This window comes from Aphis gossypii, chromosome 1 (genome assembly GCF_020184175.1).
Source record: "Aphis gossypii isolate Hap1 chromosome 1, ASM2018417v2, whole genome shotgun sequence".
NCBI lineage: Eukaryota > Metazoa > Arthropoda > Insecta > Hemiptera > Aphididae > Aphis > Aphis gossypii.
The window spans coordinates 11,104,711-11,124,319 of record NC_065530.1 but is presented as its reverse complement, the minus strand read 5'-3'; the positions used below and the strand labels follow the sequence as shown (position 1 = coordinate 11,124,319).

Below are 19,609 nucleotides of genomic sequence, written 5' to 3'. Positions count from 1 at the left end.
ATCTGCACATTGTGAATAGAATCGACTGGCTGGTCAATAGCTGATCGTGTGTGTGAGCGGGGCGCTGCCGAGAACGCAAAAATATGCAAACCATCCTTATTAGCTATTTTTTTCCTCTCTTATTCTTTCTCCGTCGTCACGTAGGTATATAGATTATAATGATATATAAATATGTGTGTGTGTGTGTGTGCGTTTGTTTGTGTTCACGGTTAGAGCGAACTGCGCTGATTATTATTATCAATAATAATAATAATAATAATATAATAATTGCATCCGATGATTAAGGGAAAAATTACCGGCAAGTGAACGCCCGTCGTCCGTCCAACTCCGGCACTCGGCCGTGCCTGTGCGGCTTGCAGTGCAAGTATAGGTACCTAACCTATTACGACGAAGATGTAGACGTAGACAACGTATAGTCCGACAACCGGTTCGCGAGAAGAGCACCGCAGTCGTATATCGAAGAGCCGTTTATAAATATTATCCTTTGGATAAAAAACCAGTTTTTTTTATTATTATTCTCATGGCGACGCTTTTGACGGCACGGGTTCGCAAAATTTTAAAGAGCAATTAATATCCGACTACAAAACATGCAACGCTTCAACGCGCTTCTTTACATTGTTATAGTAATGTATCCCATATAATATGTGCTATTTTGAATTGTTCCAATGGTTAACAACAATATACATATAAGTATGTAACGGTTATGAAATCTAATGGATTTGGTAAACTGTGCAGCAAATTATACGAGAAGCGAGTTTCATTCAAACTCACATTTTTTTGATTTTGTTAACCCCCCCCCAATAAGCACATGCAATATTTTATATACACTTGGAAAACGCTGTAGTTGCGTACAATACGAATCACTCGTAACTTGTAAGTACCTACTAAAAAAATACTGACATTTATCGAAGATAAATTAATATTTAGGACGTAACATAAGATTCTATTGTACCTACTTGCGATTTAAAAATTTAAATATAACAATGGAAACCAGAAGAAAAAATTAAAACGGATGTATCAAAAAACACAATAGCAATATTATATGTCACGATTGTCTCTAAGATTTTTCAGTGTAGGATTTTGTAGTAGGTACTAGATATACTATTATAATATTATACGACTATCACGACCATTGTTTTAATGATATTATGTTTTGTAGTTTGAGATATTCTTCGTAAAACACATTTTCTAGGCCGAACTATGAAGAATACAATTTATATAATTATATCATAGTTACTATAATAATAATAGATAAGAACTTAGAATTTAAGTGAAATGTCGATGTTTGTGTTTTGTTCATATTGATATTTGTGTGCATGGGCGTGCGCATTATTGCTACTTATTTACTAATACTGGATACATACATTTTAAATGAATTCAAAGATAAAAATAATAAAGAAAGTGCTCTTCGGCAAAAAACTGAAAAATTTTAGTGTATAACTCATTAGTCATTGAAATTTGAAATCTACAAACGTATATTACACTTATGATCACAAATAAATTTATCATAATAAGCTAATAAATAATACAAGTATAAATTAATGTGTTTTAGCATACATTCAAAAATATATATTAATTATAATTCGATTTATATATATTTTTAATGTTTTTATATTTTGTACCTAAATACTTAATAAAGCAAAACTGTTGGTGTATTGTAATACTATCTATCTATAAAACACATTTATACCTCGTAGATAAACGTGTACGACTGCATTGTATACTACAAGAAAATAATATGGTAATTTTATTGTGTTTCTACTGCAGTTTCTATGTTGCATTACAAATTGCAATACCGAATATCACAAATGCCATATATTATAATGCGCACCAAAACCCTAATAAAATGTACAAAATATAATTGCGAGTATGCACGTCACACGTGCAATTGCAAAAAGTATAAATGGATAATTATACAAACAAAAATATTAAATATTGCCTGGTTGAGGGACAAACACCACCGGACATGTGGACAACAACAATAACAATATAACAAAAATAATTGTTCTTCGTCTTTGTCAGAATTATCATCATCAACAAAACAAGTCATCTTAGACGAACGCATTTCTAAATCCAAAATATGATTATGATGTACGTATATTATACAAGATGATTCAAAACCTATAATATAGCCAAAAAATAAAATCAATTTTATATTTTTGTGAAACCATTGTTAATGACTATTATCCTTATAGTGTGAGCATTTTAATAACTATACTCGTTAAAACTCTTAATTGATTAAAATATTTAGTAATTTGCATACTTTAAATTAAAAAATGAGTGGGTTCTGATTTAAAAAGCAAAAGTTTGTATCACCACGTAACATTCTTTAAGTGTTAACTACCTACAACAAATCTCAAGAATTTGAAAATATGCAGTATTTAAGTATATAGGTATATACAATTTAAATAAATACATTTTTGAATAAGGATAAAATGCTGGTGATCATGCTTGATAAATCACTCTGTATAGTATGTGTATCTGATTAATATACGTATCATATAATTACGCATTATATATATATATATATATATATATATATGTATTTTGCAGAGTATTTCAGGTATTTGCCATTCACGTATTATAATAATGAAATATAATATAAGTACCTATACCTACTACCGCACAAACCGAACGGACGGATTATTATAATATACGTTTGTTTACGCTGCTGCAGGGGAGTGCCACCTCCCACCATCATACCGAGAGGTGTCACCCTCGCCGCCCCCCTCCTCACCCTCGAGGCGATATCGGTGTGCCTGTGAACGTCGTGACGGTCCGTTAGCGCCCCGAGGCGTGTATTATATATTGTACATATGATAACTGTGGTAAGTGTATGATCAGGTATAGCCAGGTACTTACACGATACGGCGGCGGAGAGTTCACGACTGCGAGAGTATTACCGCTGCTGCAACGGAGGAGACCGGTTGTTGTGTAGTATAAATATGTATAATATACGTGTGTACATTTTCTGAGTATGTATGTTCAACAGCGGCAGTAAATTCAGCACCCGATAAGTCCACGGTGAAATGGCACACAGCCTCTTTGGCCATGGACCAGTTTCGTGCGCGCGTTCGCTCGTTTGAATATTTTTACACTTTTTAACGCTCCCCTTCACCGGGGTTCCCTTCGTCCGCCGACAAGTTTTATATCCGGAATATTTTTTCGTGTTAGTTCGTTTTTGCGCTCTTGACGTTTTTTTCCTGCTCTTTTTTCGAACAAAAACGAAAACATACACGACACTCGGATATTAATTACATAGTTATCAAGGCGCAGACGCTTAAATAGTTAGGTATAGGTATCTATAATCTATATATTATTATCTCGTACATCATAAATCGCATAATTATATCGACTTTCAAATAATACCTGTGCTATGGCACATCATATTATGATATTGATGTGCATAGTGCATACTTATTTGAGTTCATAGGGCGATAGACGACAACGTACAGACCGATTATACTGTTCTTCGAAAACTTCAATAGTTATATCTTATATACGTATTATACATTTATACAATTTATATACGAGAAAAGTGACGTCATGACTTAAAAAAAAGATTGTTTTCTATACTTTTATGAGTGTGTTGTGTTTATGTCGGTGCTTAACGCAGTTAACCACAAAACGGTTTAAAATTACAAGTTATTGCCTATTGGCGTTGAATGGTACAATAATATTGTTAGCAAATTCGATTTCAACTCGTGGGATCGTGCAGACACGTTTCTCGTTTTAACATCTTTCGTATTCATAAAATACAATCGAATTTATTATTATTCCAAAACCTCACAACTAGGTATTATTCAATTATTGTAATTTGTAATCGCTTTTGTTTTGATTTATTCCCTACTATTCGTGAGTTTAAAATATAAAATACGTACCTTTTGTAGCTGCATTTGAGTACTGCAGACGTGAATCAAAAAAATTCAATGAAGATAATAGGTATGTTGTCATTTGTAGAGTATGAAAAAAATATATGATCATGAAAGGTTTTCATGGTTCAAATTTAAAATTTAAAAAGTTTTGTAGGTTCTATACTTTCAAAACAAAATATTTATTATCACAAATAATTAAAAAACGCTTTAAACATAATACAATAAACAGTTTAAAAGACAATTAAAAAGCATATAATAATTTGTTTTTAAATATTTTTATAAACGTATGTATAAAGCCTACATTGAATATTTAAAGTTGAAAGTAGATAATTTATTTCTATTATTATTATATTGTACAGATATTGAAGGATAAAACAAAAATATTTTCTTAGCTAAACAGACAATACATAATATAATGATGATATCATAAACATATAAAAAAAAAAAAAACGAAAAAAATATAATAGTGTTATTACCTATACTTCTAATTAAATGTAAGGTAAATTTTTCATAATAATATCTCAATGTATCTAAAACTGAATATCATGAAACTGAATTAAAAAAACTAAATATAATAATTTATACCACGGAATTCGGAGTATAATATGTATATAAGGTGTATATAGGTACGCGTAGTGAAAGACCTACACACTAATTTATATTAAATATCTTTATTCTTTGGTTAAGTAATAATAATTTCTTAATCAAGAAAACTCAAAATAGTCATTATCACGAGATTGAGTATAATCCGTCTATTTATGGTTGAACTATAAAACATCCGAAGATTTCTCTTTTTTTTTATATTATGAACAATTTATTATAACACGTCATTGAACTAAGTAATTTTCTAGAGTTTAGAGTTCGAGTTAAAAATATTAAAGAATTGATTTTGTGAAATGCATAATATTCAAATATGTTTTAGTTTTGATCATTTTTAATTTTATTAGTTTCTTTATAAGCTTATAGCCACTTTTATTTATTATACTTAAAAGTTCATACACCAATAGATACTTAAGGACATATCGATTCTATAAAGTATTGACTCGTATACGTTTTATATTATTTTGGTAAGTTTTTAATTGTGATAGGCATTGTCAGCAAACGCTGCTTCTTTGCAACGTACACAACTGATACACACAATTAATATAAAACCTAATATTGTGTTCTTATAAATGTTACTGTCAGTAGGTGCACTCTGGTCTCAGATAACTGACAAGTACCTACAACATGAATACATAAACGTAACCAATAACTACCTTAAACATGATTATATTTTAAGTACAAACACTTTAAGTCACGTCAGTTTTCAAATTAATTCTCCGATCAATCTACCTTTTGTTGGAATTCAATATTATGTATTCAAAACTTATGGGTATAACTAAACATTGTTGATTCTACTATTATATTATAGAGAAATTCGGTATAATTGCAGTTTAGTTACCACGGATTATAATTCATATTATAGTTAAATAATAAAAAAAGTTGAAAATTGGTGTCTTAGCTTATTTGCATTATCAACACTACATATATACTTGCATACAAATTTAAAATTATCTACTGTCATTCTAATATAAACTGTTTCTAAAGTCAATCGAATACACAATATCTCAATACAATATAGGTACGACAATAAGATACGTGTGTTCGATATATTTTATAAAAAGAATAATTTTCTTTTAGTTTTCAAGGGTATCTATTTAGACTTTGAAATAAATTGAAAATGAATTAAAAACTACCTGGGCCGATAATATCCTTGAAATTGTTTCGTAGTCCCGAGTAAATAAAGACGCCCCTTTAATAAAATGTAAGTACTGATAAAATGTGTTTTAATGTATTATTAGTAGTGTTTTATTGCCCCTGATTTGGAGTGTGTGCTTTGCGTCGATATCGTCATTGAAAATAATAAATTCTTTATTTTTTTTATGCTAGAGCAGCGAATCTATCGTAGTAAAGCGTAATGAAAAATTCAAATTTGTCGGTGTTTGGGATAGGCAACAGGGAAGTATTTACAAAATTAATAATGAAATAGAATAGGTACACAAAATAAATATCATATTAACAATAACGAAACAAGTTATAACTAATCTGAAAATTCGGGGGAAGGAGGCTGTAGCCCCCTAAGCTACCCCATAAATACGTCCCTGATAGGCAATAACAAAACATAACAAACATTGATATTTTAAATAAGAGTATAAATGTATAATAATATGATATTATATAATTAATATTTGGTACCTTATTAACAAAAACTAGTTGCTTTTCATAAATTCTTCTATCTTCGTCATCGATAAATTAAAAAAACACCAACAATTATAGAGTACAATATAATTGCGTATCTTTGTGTTCTTAATCGTGTACAAAACATCAAAACGTTAATAGAACTATTAAAAAGAAGTATGATGACGATCTTATGAGAAGTTTGTGGATTAGTAGACTATCATAAATCCAAAAACAAAAAATGATCTAGTTTGATTTTAATTATTTTGGCCATTATATTGTACTTAATGTAATAATATAGGAATATGAATAGGTTACTGGTTAGTGGTTACTACTGCTAATAGAAAAGTAAATAGATAGAAAGGGCACTCTGGTGCACGATTTAAGATAGTAGGTTCTTAATACTATCTTAAATTGTGGTTATTTTAAAAAGTTATTTTACATTTACTTCATAAAATTTCCACTGCATCTTAATTTAAATAAATTGCATTTTTTGCCATTATGATTGTGCCATTTTGGTACAACGGTAATGGTACAATATAATGTGGGCGGTCACTATTCCATGGTTACATGCATGACAAGCCGCATCATTTTCCCTCCAAATTCGAGATAACCAACTCTTGTTTGTTGATTTTGTCACTGTTTTCGTTGTTTTAGTTATTTCGTTAACGCGATATCAACGATACACAATTCACATGTATTCGAAATCCGAACATCCAATTATTGTTCTGAGTTAGAGTTGCTTAATCGTTTTTCAGTAGCCAGTTATTTTGGTACTCTGGTAAGCCATTGTCATTTATTTCCGTGTTCCGTCGCTCTTTATTTGTTATTAAATCATTTTGATTTGGAACAATGATTTGTTCTAAAAGTATCTTCTTTTGAAATTTAGCTTCATCGATTTCTAATCAACCCCCGAAATTGTCCGGTCGCAAAAAATATTTTTTCGAAATTTGAAATTTTTATTCATGTAAACCAATAATGTAAGTATTTACAAAATATAAGTTATTATTAAATGTTAGATTTTTGTTTTGTTTTGTTTTGTTTTTTTTTAATTGTCTCAAATAGTATAAGAAGTCTTAATAAAGTGGAACACGAATGGATTTTGGGTATTTAATATCTCCTATTCCATCGTTTCTTAATTCTGTTCATCTCATTACCTACTTATTTAATCACTATTTTTACTTATAATTTGTTACAGTTCATACAGAAAATGTGGTAATTGAAATTAAGCCAATAATATAATAATAGCAAATGACATAAACCAAGAAAGAAAAATGAGTGAACAATTAAAACTAAATGATCAAGATAGTGTAGATGATGGTAAGATAGAAGAAATTTAAAAATAGAGAATTTTTATTATTATAAATATTTTGTTATGAAAAACAATTTTCCATTTTTGTAAATAACAATAAAATGTACAACTACCATAGAATCTACAATCTAAGTCCCTACCTATTATATTTTATTACAATTTTAATTTATTAAAAAAATTATTGTGATTGTTATTATTTAGTTAAAGAAGATGAGTTATATAAAACAAAATATGATATAAGTGCACATGAAAATCATAATAATATCAATGAAGAAATTGATATATCAAGTAAGAATTTTCTAAATTAAATAAAAACTGTAAAAATATTTTTTAAGTGTCTGATTCTTAATTATTAATTAATAAGTATTTTTATTAAATTTACCCTAATACTTTTCAAACTAACATAATGTTTGCATTTTCAAATTTACTATACATTTAAGAATAACAACAGTAATTTTATTTTATTCTATTACAATTTTGTACAACACTATATTATTTTGTTGATATTTAATATAAATTTACTTTGTTATTTTTATATTTTAATAGTTTATAATGAAAAAATGTAATATTTAGTTTTATTCATAAAATGTTACATTTGTAATACTGTTTTAGACATTGGTTTTTTTCCAAAAGAATTGTTATTAGAAGAACAGCGCTTAAATGAAGATCATGCGAAAAAAGACGAAGACGCTTTGGTACTTGAATAATTTTATCTTAATTTCTCCCTCTAAATGATTAGAATGGAAATGAAATATGATTTTTTGCATATGTGCATATTTTAATATTTATTGTTATTCATTTTGATTAAAACTTGGATTTTATTAAATTAATTTATTAATTTTTTGTTAGATTGACGATTTAAATGAAAAAGAAAGAAAAGAAAGATTTCAAAATTTACTCACACTACTAAAAAATAGTATTAAATTATCTAATCTTTTTGAATCCAGATTGAAAAAATGTAAACTTCAAATTATTAAGTAAGTGTTAAAAGTTAAGTTAAATTAATTATAATTTATTATTTAATAAATTTTTAACAACTGGAATGTTAATAAAATTTAAGTACTATTTTTACAAATATTTACCAAGTATGATGTTTCAAATAATTACATTATGTTTTTTTTTTTTTTAGAAAAGAGCTAGGTAAAGCTAAGAAAATGAAAGAAAATGTTTCAAAGTCTAAGGATAAATTGTCTAAGATCACAAATAGTCAATCAATTGAAGTAAATAATATATATTGTTTATTTTTGAATATGTATTTATATATATGATTAATTATTTATAGCTGTCTTCAAAGAAAATTTTTTTCTGTTAAAATTATTGTTATAATATTATTTTTATCTGATCTATAAATTTGTTAAACTTAATTTTGTATTTAATAGTCAGTATTAATGTTTAGAATGTAGTTGAAGAAGAGTATTATTTAAACTTATTTCAACAACCAAAATTATTTCACGGGATTCTTAAAAACCACCAAATTGAAGGCCTCCTATGGATTAGAGTATGCATTTAAATTTATAATACATATTAATTATTCAGCTTGTTTATTAAAATTACTTTTTGTAGATAGGATTTGAATTTGTTATCTCCATTTTAATAACATAACCTTACCATACCAAAATATACGTTAAACAATTCCAATTTTATGAGCTTAAATATTTGAGTAAAATAACCTATTAGTAAGTTTCAAATTGAGAGAATTGTGTTCTCTCATCGGTTTTCTGCAATATTTTAATTTTAAAGCAAGTTATGAATATGTAAAATATTACTATTTAAAATTCTTACAATTAGCTTAATAATTACAGAAAAACTAATAATAGAACATAGATTCAGTTTTTACAATCAAGTTTGATAATAGGTCATTTCACTATAATATTTAAGCTTAATACACTAAATTGAAACATATATTTAAGTATGGTATATGTTAATAAGATTCATATATGTTAGCCATCCTCTTTTTACAATTTATTTAATTTTACAACAATGTATATAAGAAAATTTGTGTCTATAAAACCATTTTTTTTAGACTTTGTATGAAAATGGTTTAAATGGCATTTTAGCTGATGAAATGGGACTTGGTAAAACTATACAAACTATAGCTTTCTATTGTTTTCTTTTGGAAATGGGAATAACTGGACCTTTTCTTGTCATTGCACCACTGTCTACAATTCCCAACTGGCTGTCAGAATTCTCAAAATTTGCACCCAAGGTAAATAACCAAATTCATTATTTTAAAGAAAGATATTTATACTTATTTATCATTGTTTTAGCTTCCAACTGTTTTATATCATGGTACGGAAAGTGAGCGCATTGCATTACGACCAAAGTTTAATAATACTCGAAAAGTTAATAACTTAAATTGTCAACCAGTTATAATTACTACTTATGATGTTGTGCGTCGAGATATAACATTTTTGAAAAAAACTAATTGGAAATATATTACGATTGATGAAGGACAAAAAGTGAAGAATGCCAATGCCCACATATCTAAGTGAGTCAATTATATTGTGATGGTTAATTAAAAAAAATACACATCAAATAATATAATTAATATGTTTAGGTGCTTGCGTGAATTTAATTGCACCAATAAGCTCATACTTACAGGTACACCTATTCAAAATGATATGTCAGAATTATGGTCGTTGTTGAATTGGTTGATGCCCAAAATTTTTGATCAACTAGAAGATTTTAACTCTTGGTTTGTAATTGATAAGTTTTTTGATTCTAATGACCAAATTGCTAATATGGCCAAAAAGGATGAGTTATTAGACATCATTCTAAAGGTAATCAAATTCATATTTAATGGTGAACAAAGATAATTATTAAAAGTGTAGAAATGAAAAACATTAAATTCTTTTGTAAATTTAAAATATTTTTTTTTTTTTATGAATAAAATACAATGAATTAAAATTATTAATTTAGCCATTTTCCATTTTTACTAGCTATTTAGTATTTTTATCATTTCAATTTGTTTATTCTAAAGGTTTTAAGTCTAATAATTTATTTGTATTTTTTAAACATTAAATAATTAGTCTAGAGTTTAACAATGTAACTACTTTTTTTGTATGATACATAGTAAAAATACAATTATAACTGGGGAATACTTTATGGATAAGCTTAAATTAATAACTAAAATGGATTAGTACCAATTCTCCAATAAAAATAATATGAAAAATTAACCATTACATTTTATTATAGATATTAAAACCATTTATTTTGAGACGGGAAAAAAAAGAAACTGATCTAAATCTCCCACCAAAAAAGGAAATTGTTATTTATGCTCCACTCACAGAAACACAAAAAAAATTATATCAAGCTACATTGGACAAACAAATGGAAATATTACTGAATAAAGAAAAGGTATTTTTATTTTGTATTGTTGAGATAAAAGATACTTTAATAAAAACTATAATTAAGATTTATTTATTTTTCCAAAATAATTTTGGTAATTGAGGTGCAAAGTTTATGTATATATTTCGTTGTTTGGGCCAACTAAGTTCCAAAGTAAACAAATAAATGGAAAAGGTTTCTTTTTAAGAAATAAATCATTGAATCATAATTTGAAATTTCTTTAAAAACAAATATGAGGAACAAACAGAAAATTTAATTTTTTTTAAGTATGTTTGTCCCTTTTTAATATATTTGTAATCCATTATGTTTCTATTTACAAAGTTTTTAAGCTCACATTAAATATTTTTAATGATAGTAAGCATTAAATAATAACAAAAATAATTATTAATTATCATGTTATTTTGTACATTGGGAGATGAGGTTTTAAAATAAGTTTTTGTTCTATAAAGCTTTCTTTTTCAACACTGACGTTTTCATTATTACTTATTATTTTCTCAGTATTATGCTTCAATATAGGTTTATGAAAGTTAAGTTAATAATGTACCTACTTATTTTTGGCTATTTTTTTTAAATCAGATTTATATAACTTTTACTTTACTCTATTACTCTAGAATGATAATGAAAACAATAATTATTTATTTTTAAATTTAACTAATATTAATAGTACTATTTTTAATAATAATTATTATATGAATATTTCATTAAATTTTAGGATTCTGATCTTATTCTAGAAGTAAATAGTAAGAGAAGATGTGTGGAAAGCATAGTTAAGTACACTGATCTTAATGCTATTAAAGTAAACGTGCCTGAAAAAGAGTAAGTGTAAAATATTTTAAATTTTGTCAAGAACTTAATTTTTAGTAGTAACTTATTTTTAAATAAAAATCAGTATTTTGTCCCTATTACTATATTGTAATTTATTCAAATTTTTAAGTTATATATTACTGCTCTAATCTGAATAAAACACATGATATATTATATTCTTTGTAATTGAAGTTATGAAATATATTAGCTTAACTTTTTTTGTCTGACCCGTTCTTGATGATTTAATAGTTATTGTTTAAAGTCCTACAATATTATTTTTGTAATGTTTGTGTTAACTGTAAAGACAACTTAGTTGTAATATTAAGTTAAATACTGATGTCTAGCAACTACATATTATTATGTATTAAAGCAAGATAACTAATTAATTATATTTATTTTAGGTCGAAAGATAAAAGTATTGCTATTTCAGTTTACATGCAAAACACATTCATGCAATTGAAGAAAATAGTAAATCATCCATATCTCATTCAAATGCCTTTAATTCCTGGCGAAAACAAATTATTGGTTAATGAGGACATTGTTAAAGTTAGTGGTAAAATTCAGTTGCTTGATGCTATGTTATCAAAATTGAAAATGCTTGGTCACAAGGTATTGTATATAATAAAAGGATACCTAATAATGTTAAATGTTTTATTAATAGTCAATAATAGATATTTAATGTTCATTTATACAATTAGGATGGCACATCAGTAAAATAAAATGTCTTTAAGTCTTTAACATATACAATATAAAATATAGGTAGAACTAAAAGCCTTTCTACTAATTTTAATCATTTAATTAGATTATTTAAATTAAGGTATTACACATTGTAACAATTTCAAAGTGCAATATTATTAATGTTTTGTAAAAAGCTATTTAGTTATCATTGTATTAAAAAATCTGGTCTTCCATCTAAAAGATACGAGAGAAAGTGTATTTTAAAATAATAATATGGCTATATTATAATCAGGGATTTAATATTAATTGTTTAGATAAAAAAACTGTGTATATTTATTATTTATTATTAACAGTATATTATATTGACATTTTTAGGTGTTGCTATTTTCTACAATGACACAATTAATGGATATAATTGAAGAATTTTTGATGTTTCGTAAATATTCATTTACTAGATTAGATGGAACTATGAAAATTCAACAAAGAGTTGATGCAATGACAACATTTAACAGTAATCCAGATTGTTTTTTGATGATGATATCAACACGTGCAGGTGGACTTGGTTTAAATTTAACGTCAGCGGATACTGTTATTTTATTTGACAGCGACTGGGTATGGTTGATTTGAAAAAAATAAATATTTATAAAAAAGTAACAAGGGGCGATGTCCTATTTTATAAGTATTAGACATAGAATTTAACTAGTGTTTAAACATCATAGAAGAAAAAATTTAAGTTAATTTATAATTTTATAAATAACTATGTTTCAGAACCCACAAGTTGACTTACAAGCTCAAGATAGATGTCATAGAATGGGCCAAACTAAACCTGTTGTTGTTTATCGTTTTTGTTCTAAGAACACTATTGATGAAAGAATATTGAATTTTGCGACAGCAAAAAGAAAACTAGAAAAAATGATCATTGGCAGTGGTAAAATAATATTGCATTATTTGTTTAATTTTTATATGTTTCTAACATTTATATTATTTAATGTTAAAATAACAATTTGGCAAGTCAAATTTGACTATAAATAATACTATTTTTTCTTAGAACTATTATTAATATTTAATAATATTATATTTAAAATAATTAAAAATTAAAAAGTATATACATAAAATAAATAAATTTTTCTGGTTTCAATCCATTTTTAATTAGCTTTAATTTTAATTTTAAAAAAGTAGTAATTTTCAATATTCTCTAAATTCGTATTCATTATTAATTTAAATTTATAATGCTTTATAAAATAGAAAAATGATTTTAAATTAAATATTAAATTTTTATAATAGAAACTCGTTTTAATTGATTGTTATTTCTATTTAATAAAATATTCTTAATAAGGCTTGTGTCACACTTGCGGAATATTCACAGCGGACGTTCCGCGGCAGAATTTTTGCTATATCGAAATTCATATATTTAAAATTTAAATACTACTGGACACATTACAGTGAAATTTCTGCACGAAAAAAAATAAAATTGCTACATGTCGATATTATTCCGCAAGTGTGACACCAGCCTTAAATATATTTTATGGCTGAATGAAAAACTTTATTGTATACTTATGTAGTTATATAATAATTTGAAAACTGTAGGTTCATTTAGTAGAACTACATCACTTAACATGTCAAGCATTGAAGAACTTACGAGTTTATTGAATTCATCCGATTACACTAAAAAAATACAACCAAATGGATTTAGTAAGTATAGTATAAGTTTTATGTGTTAAGTTGTCTAATTTTTTTGTTAATATTATTTTGTTTCTATAGTATTGTCTGATGAAGAATTGGATGCCATTTTAGATCGATCTGATATGTACAATTCAGCACCAACGACACATGCTTCTCAGTCTGCTGAGCACTTTAAAGTATTAACAAATTCCTAAATATTTTTTTGTCTATTAGTCTTTTTTTATTAGGATCAATGAAAGTTAACCGCACCTTTAATATGTTATTTGTACATTGATAAAACATATTTTTTATATTTAAATTAGTTTTTATATACAATTGATACATATTAGTTATATTATATTTATATACACTTTTATGAGTACATTAATCATTTAATGATCAATAATTATATTTAAATGTTTAAAAAATATATATTATGAACTCAGTTTCTCATAGTTTATTTTTGTACGAAGAAGCCATAAAAGTTATAAACAATAATATTATACCTAATATGTTTTTTTTACTTATGAGTATTGTGTATGTGTATTTTTATGTGAATATTATAATAAACAATTTCTGATTTTTAAACGACCAGAATACTGTTACATGTGTATTTTATATCTTTCCGTTTAAGAAAAACCAAAAATGTTTAAAAATCATTAAATAATAAATTTTAAAATATACTCTGCATTATGTGTACATTAATAAAAATTAAAAACGATATAGTTCTTTTTAAACTGTATTGTAGGTGTTTTAACTGTAAAACTACTTCGTCAGTGGCATCATTTCTATTTTCAATAGACGAAGCAAACGTTTTGACAATCCTGAATGAGTAAAAAAAAAAAAAACTGCTCGCTAGCAAATATCTACTTACATTTTATCAAAATATCATTCCTGCCTCACTTATTTTATAATTTAAATATTTAATATATTTTTAAAACTGGGTCTGTATTAACTGTAGATCGATCAAAAATATAGACGTATAATATATTTAAAAATTAATATTATTTTAAGTTAAAATAATTTTTAAATTTAATTGTGTATCATTTACATTCCTCATCACGTGCCCGAACTTTACTGTATTCATCCCGCGTAAACGTCCTCTTAAAATTTAATCACTCGTCGGTTACTCTTATCAGTTCTGGTGTTATCAGAAGTACAGAGTTCGACGATTTCGCTCATTCGACATTCACTCATCACTGAGAATGACTTCAGTTTCATTAATTCAGGATTAACTTTGACATTTTCTTTATTAATTAAATTTTGTTTTGAATTTTGTACGTTTATACTTTTTTGATATGTTACCAGGAAAACTAGCTTTTGTAACCGGTAAGTGCGAATTCAAATGTATAAAACCAAGTACAATTGATTTTCAAAATTTGTACACATATTATTGCAGGAGCCGGAGGAGGTATTGGTCGAGCGATTTGTCGGGTGATGGCTCGAGAAGGTGCTACAGTGGTGGCGACTGACTTAAACATAAAAAATGTACAGACCACTGTTGAAGAGCTCACAGGTAAAGTCCAAAATTTAAATGCGATAAAATTTAGCAAATTAAATTTTAGGCGAAGGTCACAAAAGTTATCAACTGGATGTGTCCGATGTCGAATCCGTCTCAAGCGTATTTAAACAAGTGTTTAAGGATTATTCTGCGCCACCGACTGTAGTGGTCAATGCTGCAGGAATCACTAGAGACAATTTCATGTTGAAAATGTCTTTGCAAGATTTTGAGAGCGTATTTAATGTGAATGTTAAGGTAATAGAAGAGTTTAGTGGTATAATTAAATAAACATTAAAATCTGATTACAATATTTAATAATATGTTTATCTAACCTTCCTATGTTAATATTAAAATTGTACCATTATATTGAAAGGGAACTTTTCTTGTCACCCAAACCATTTGTAAAGCGCTTGTGGAGAAAAATTTATCTGGTTCAATTGTGAATATTGGAAGTATAGTCGCACAACGTGGTAATAAAGGACAGTGTAATTACTCGGCTAGCAAGGCTGCTGTTGAACTCTTCAGTAAAACAGTAGCATTAGAAATGGCACGGTTTGTTAAATTTTAATGTTTCTATTGATTCAAAATTGTATAGTTTGATTAAAATTGTATTGTTATAATATTAGACACAACATCAGATGTAACACTGTGTTGCCAGGATTTACAGTCTCGCCTATGACTGATATGATACCTGAGAACATAAAAGAAATTTTTAAAACTGCCATTCCCATGAACAGATTTGCCGAGGCTGAAGGTAATTATTTTTGATACAATAGATATAATATATTTATATTTATTATCAATTTATAACACTTGAAACAATTGATTTATATACAAATCAAGTTAATACATTTTTACTAATGAATATTCTTAACAACAATATTATTGGATCCCTCCATCTCAATACCTATTACCAATCTATAAAACCAATGAGTTATCAAATGACTATTGAATAAAATAAGGTATTTTATAAAAATAACTCATTGTATGATAAATTTCACTTAATTTTTATTAGCTGAAATTGTCATATAATTATTATAATAACAATTATTATTTTTTATTTGAATTTAAGTACCAAATAATAATAAAATGGCTTATATATATCATATCATATTTATACAATAATATTATACAAGTTAATTTAGTCTTCAAAGTATATATCATTTTAGATTCTTAATGGAGTGATGAATGTATTTATTCTACAATCATATTTGTGTCTGTGTACACCATAACCTGTCGAAATAATGCTTCAATTTTAAACTTCAGTGATGGTTTCCGGTGGCAAATTGAGTATCCTTGGTGCATTATAAAGTCAACACTTGAAAATTTCCCACAAAGTTCCTCATGAGTTAGTCTTATAGTGATTCAAAAATTATAAGAACATATAGGCACAATTTGTTTTATTAGCGTCTGAAGTTCAAATATTGACAAAATTCTTCATTCACACATCATCCAAAATTATTAAACTTAAGTGATCTTAATAACATTCAATATAAAATTCATAAAAGAAATTTTTACATATTTTTAATATTCTGTGTATTTACAATTTGTTAATATTGATATCTTTTAATTTTAATTTTACAGAAATAGCTGAAGTAGTAACATTTTTGGCGTCGGAAAAAAGTTCATACATTACTGGTACATCAATTCCAGTTAGTGGTGGTTTTTAATAATAAAATTATGAATTCTATAAGCTTGTAGCTTATAAATAAGACAATATTTTGGTAAAATATTATTTTTATATATATGATATTTGTTATGTATTTAATAGTTATATGGTTATTGGTTAAATTTGAGAGATATAGGTGGTCTATATTTTTCATTAAATTTTTAAATAAAAATAAAAATAAAAGTTATTTTTTTTGCATTTATTAAGTATAAGTTATAACTTTTGATTATGATTTTTACTTTTTACCTGTAGGTTATAACAATTCTTATTATTTCTATTTTTTAATCTATTCATTTTAAATAAACAAGAACTTTTTTTTTCTTTTTAATGTCTTGTACAGCTATTAAATTTAAGTAGTATTTAAATAGTAATTGTTTTTTAGCAAAACCGCAGAACCGTCCTTGTATTATTAAGCATCTCATAGGCTTTCATTGTTATTTTAATTTTTAAATGAGTTAAACCATTAATATTATAAATACTATTATTTATAAATAACGGTTATATGTATGTAAAATATTAAAACTTTAAAATGCTTGTAACTCACTTTAAAATTTAATCAATAAAAACCTATGATATGCCCTAGATAACCTAGATAATAATAAAATATTATTACCTTAGAGTTTAATAATAGATAAATTGACTCTAATATTAAAGCTAACAGCATAAAATTGATTCCACCTAACAACAATTTGTTATTTTATGTATTTAAGATGGAGATAACACATGTGGGTTAGGTTGGTTGATGTGTGATCAAACTTAAAGTTAAAAAACATTTATTTTGTGTTTTTATTATGGTTTTTTTTTTATACTTAAAATTAAAATCAATATTTTTGAATCTTAAAATTGTAATATTACATTAACATGTATCAAAAATAATAACTACATTTTCTATATTGAGTATGGTCTCAAGAAAGAATACAAGAATTGTGTTAATATCATTTTAAGACTAATTCAATATTTAGAATAGGTATTATCCAACACTTGACAAATTATATCATCTGTAAATAATATTTATATTATATTTCAAAGATCATAGTACCAAAAATTATCACTAGTTAATTTTAATGTTTTGATTATCATCAAATATAACTATAATTATGAGTTATGAAAGTGAAATATTAATAATTAATAATATTGTCAACATTGTGAAATTTCTGTCAGGCACCAATCTATATATTATTATAACTTATCGGTTTGGTTCTATTCTTAGATATCCAGTATACATTTATTTAGAATAGCCACAAATATATTTGAATATTCAACATTAAAACTAAACAAGAATTGAACGAACGTTGTATTCTACTTATTTATGACGTACAGCAATTAATATTGCGTGATGTTAATTAAGTTGCCTATCTTCCAATTGTACCTATACGTTATTTTAGAACCACAAAAGATTTTTTTCTGTATCTAAACATTTTAAGTTAAAGAAAACCAGCTGGTTTTGATAGTTTAATTCCATGTTTCCCCATAAGCTAAATATAAAAAAATTGGGGAAAGATTTCTACTATTTAGTAGGTATTGAGTGTACTTATTATTCATTACTTAAATCATTGTAATAGAAATAGACAATAGTATACTTAATATATTATTAAAAGGATGACATATTGTATAGAATTTGGATTTAATGATAAATCGCATAAGTAAATATACTACGATGAAAAACGATTTTGAGCGGTGACGCTGCCTACACAATTTGATATTCAATACTCAAACGAGTTATTTATATACAAAAAAAATGTCACTAATACATTTATAGTATTTTTTGATTGCTATAAAATAATTTTAGTATGAACCACGTGCAAGTATTTTACTCAAACCAAAACTATCATTCATAATAATTCAAATAAAAACTAAAAAGGTCGACAATTTAACATGTCTATAAATAACTTAAAAACCTAAAATATTCTGTAAATTTTATCATGTCCAGAAATATAAATATAGAATATATGTAGATACTTGTTGGAAATATTAAATCTAGTTTTGTTCTTTATTCGTAATTTTTTATTTTGTTTTCCCCGATTATTTTTATAAGCTCTAAGAAATTTTTTTGTATTTATTTTTTGTTATTCTTATTACTTATTTTTTTGATTTATAAGCAGATGGAATTTATTTAAACTAAAAAAAAAGAAGAAATTTCTGCTTTTAACTCTAATAAGCACAAACTTTATTCGGTTTTCTACTAGAAAATTCTATCGAAATTGAAGATTAGGGAATTTTTTCTTTTATAAAAGTGTTTTAAGATAGAAAAAAAATAGTAAAACAAAAAAACGTAACTATCTATCAAAAATCATTGAATTTATCGCTTTGCTTAGTATCTACAACTAAAAATAATAAAATTATAAATTATAAAATACTTGAATATTTTATAGAGTAAATATCGTTCATTAAAATTTAAAACAATATATACAATATATTGTTTTATACTATAAAACATTATACAGTATAATACTATTATTAAATATTTTATTTTTCCACAAGGGATAAGGGTGGGGTGTTTAATTATGTAATAAAATAATAAATACATATTTACTGCTATTACG

General features: G+C 25.8%; 2 protein-coding genes across 4 annotated transcripts; both read left to right on the top strand.

Annotated features, from left to right (window-relative positions):
• Positions 1-6,706: 6,706 nt before the first annotated feature.
• On the top strand, positions 6,707-14,485 carry LOC114128164 (lymphoid-specific helicase-like). Of its 2 annotated transcripts, XM_027992608.2 has the most exons (18): positions 6,707-6,873; positions 6,982-7,072; positions 7,291-7,412; positions 7,606-7,692; positions 8,017-8,099; positions 8,254-8,381; positions 8,534-8,624; positions 8,801-8,902; positions 9,428-9,610; positions 9,672-9,892; positions 9,962-10,184; positions 10,600-10,761; positions 11,465-11,568; positions 11,958-12,165; positions 12,610-12,846; positions 13,003-13,162; positions 13,822-13,926; positions 13,996-14,485. In XM_027992608.2, the coding sequence occupies exons 3-18, from the start codon at positions 7,367-7,369 to the stop codon at positions 14,109-14,111; spliced, it is 2,256 nt and encodes a 751-aa protein (XP_027848409.2). In that variant the 5' UTR covers positions 6,707-6,873; positions 6,982-7,072; positions 7,291-7,366; the 3' UTR covers positions 14,112-14,485. The 2 variants fall into 2 exon arrangements, with proteins under 2 accessions (XP_027848409.2, XP_027848410.2); XM_027992609.2 differs by having other exon boundaries at positions 6,711-7,072.
• A 572-nt stretch (positions 14,486-15,057) lies between these two features.
• Positions 15,058-17,253, top strand: LOC114128163 (estradiol 17-beta-dehydrogenase 8). Of its 2 annotated transcripts, none has more exons than XM_027992607.2 (6): positions 15,058-15,225; positions 15,296-15,412; positions 15,462-15,652; positions 15,771-15,949; positions 16,024-16,151; positions 16,982-17,253. In XM_027992607.2, exons 1-6 carry the CDS (start codon positions 15,195-15,197, stop codon positions 17,065-17,067), a joined length of 732 nt encoding a protein of 243 aa, XP_027848408.1. In that variant the 5' UTR covers positions 15,058-15,194; the 3' UTR covers positions 17,068-17,253. The 2 variants fall into 2 exon arrangements, with proteins under 2 accessions (XP_027848408.1, XP_050053439.1); XM_050197482.1 differs by lacking the exon at positions 16,982-17,253 and adding an exon at positions 16,567-16,589.
• Positions 17,254-19,609: the final 2,356 nt, after the last annotated feature.

Coding starts and splice junctions, on each gene's coding strand:
- LOC114128164 (XM_027992608.2), top strand. CDS start 7,367: ATGAGTGAACAATTAAAACTAAATGATCAAGATAGTGTAGATGATG. Junction 9,611..9,671: donor TCTCAAAATTTGCACCCAAG/GTAAATAACCAA, acceptor TCATTGTTTTAG/CTTCCAACTGTTTTATATCA. Junction 9,893..9,961: donor GCCAATGCCCACATATCTAA/GTGAGTCAATTA, acceptor TAATATGTTTAG/GTGCTTGCGTGAATTTAATT.
- LOC114128163 (XM_027992607.2), top strand. CDS start 15,195: ATGTTACCAGGAAAACTAGCTTTTGTAACCG. Junction 15,653..15,770: donor TATTTAATGTGAATGTTAAG/GTAATAGAAGAG, acceptor TTATATTGAAAG/GGAACTTTTCTTGTCACCCA. Junction 15,950..16,023: donor GTAGCATTAGAAATGGCACG/GTTTGTTAAATT, acceptor TTATAATATTAG/ACACAACATCAGATGTAACA.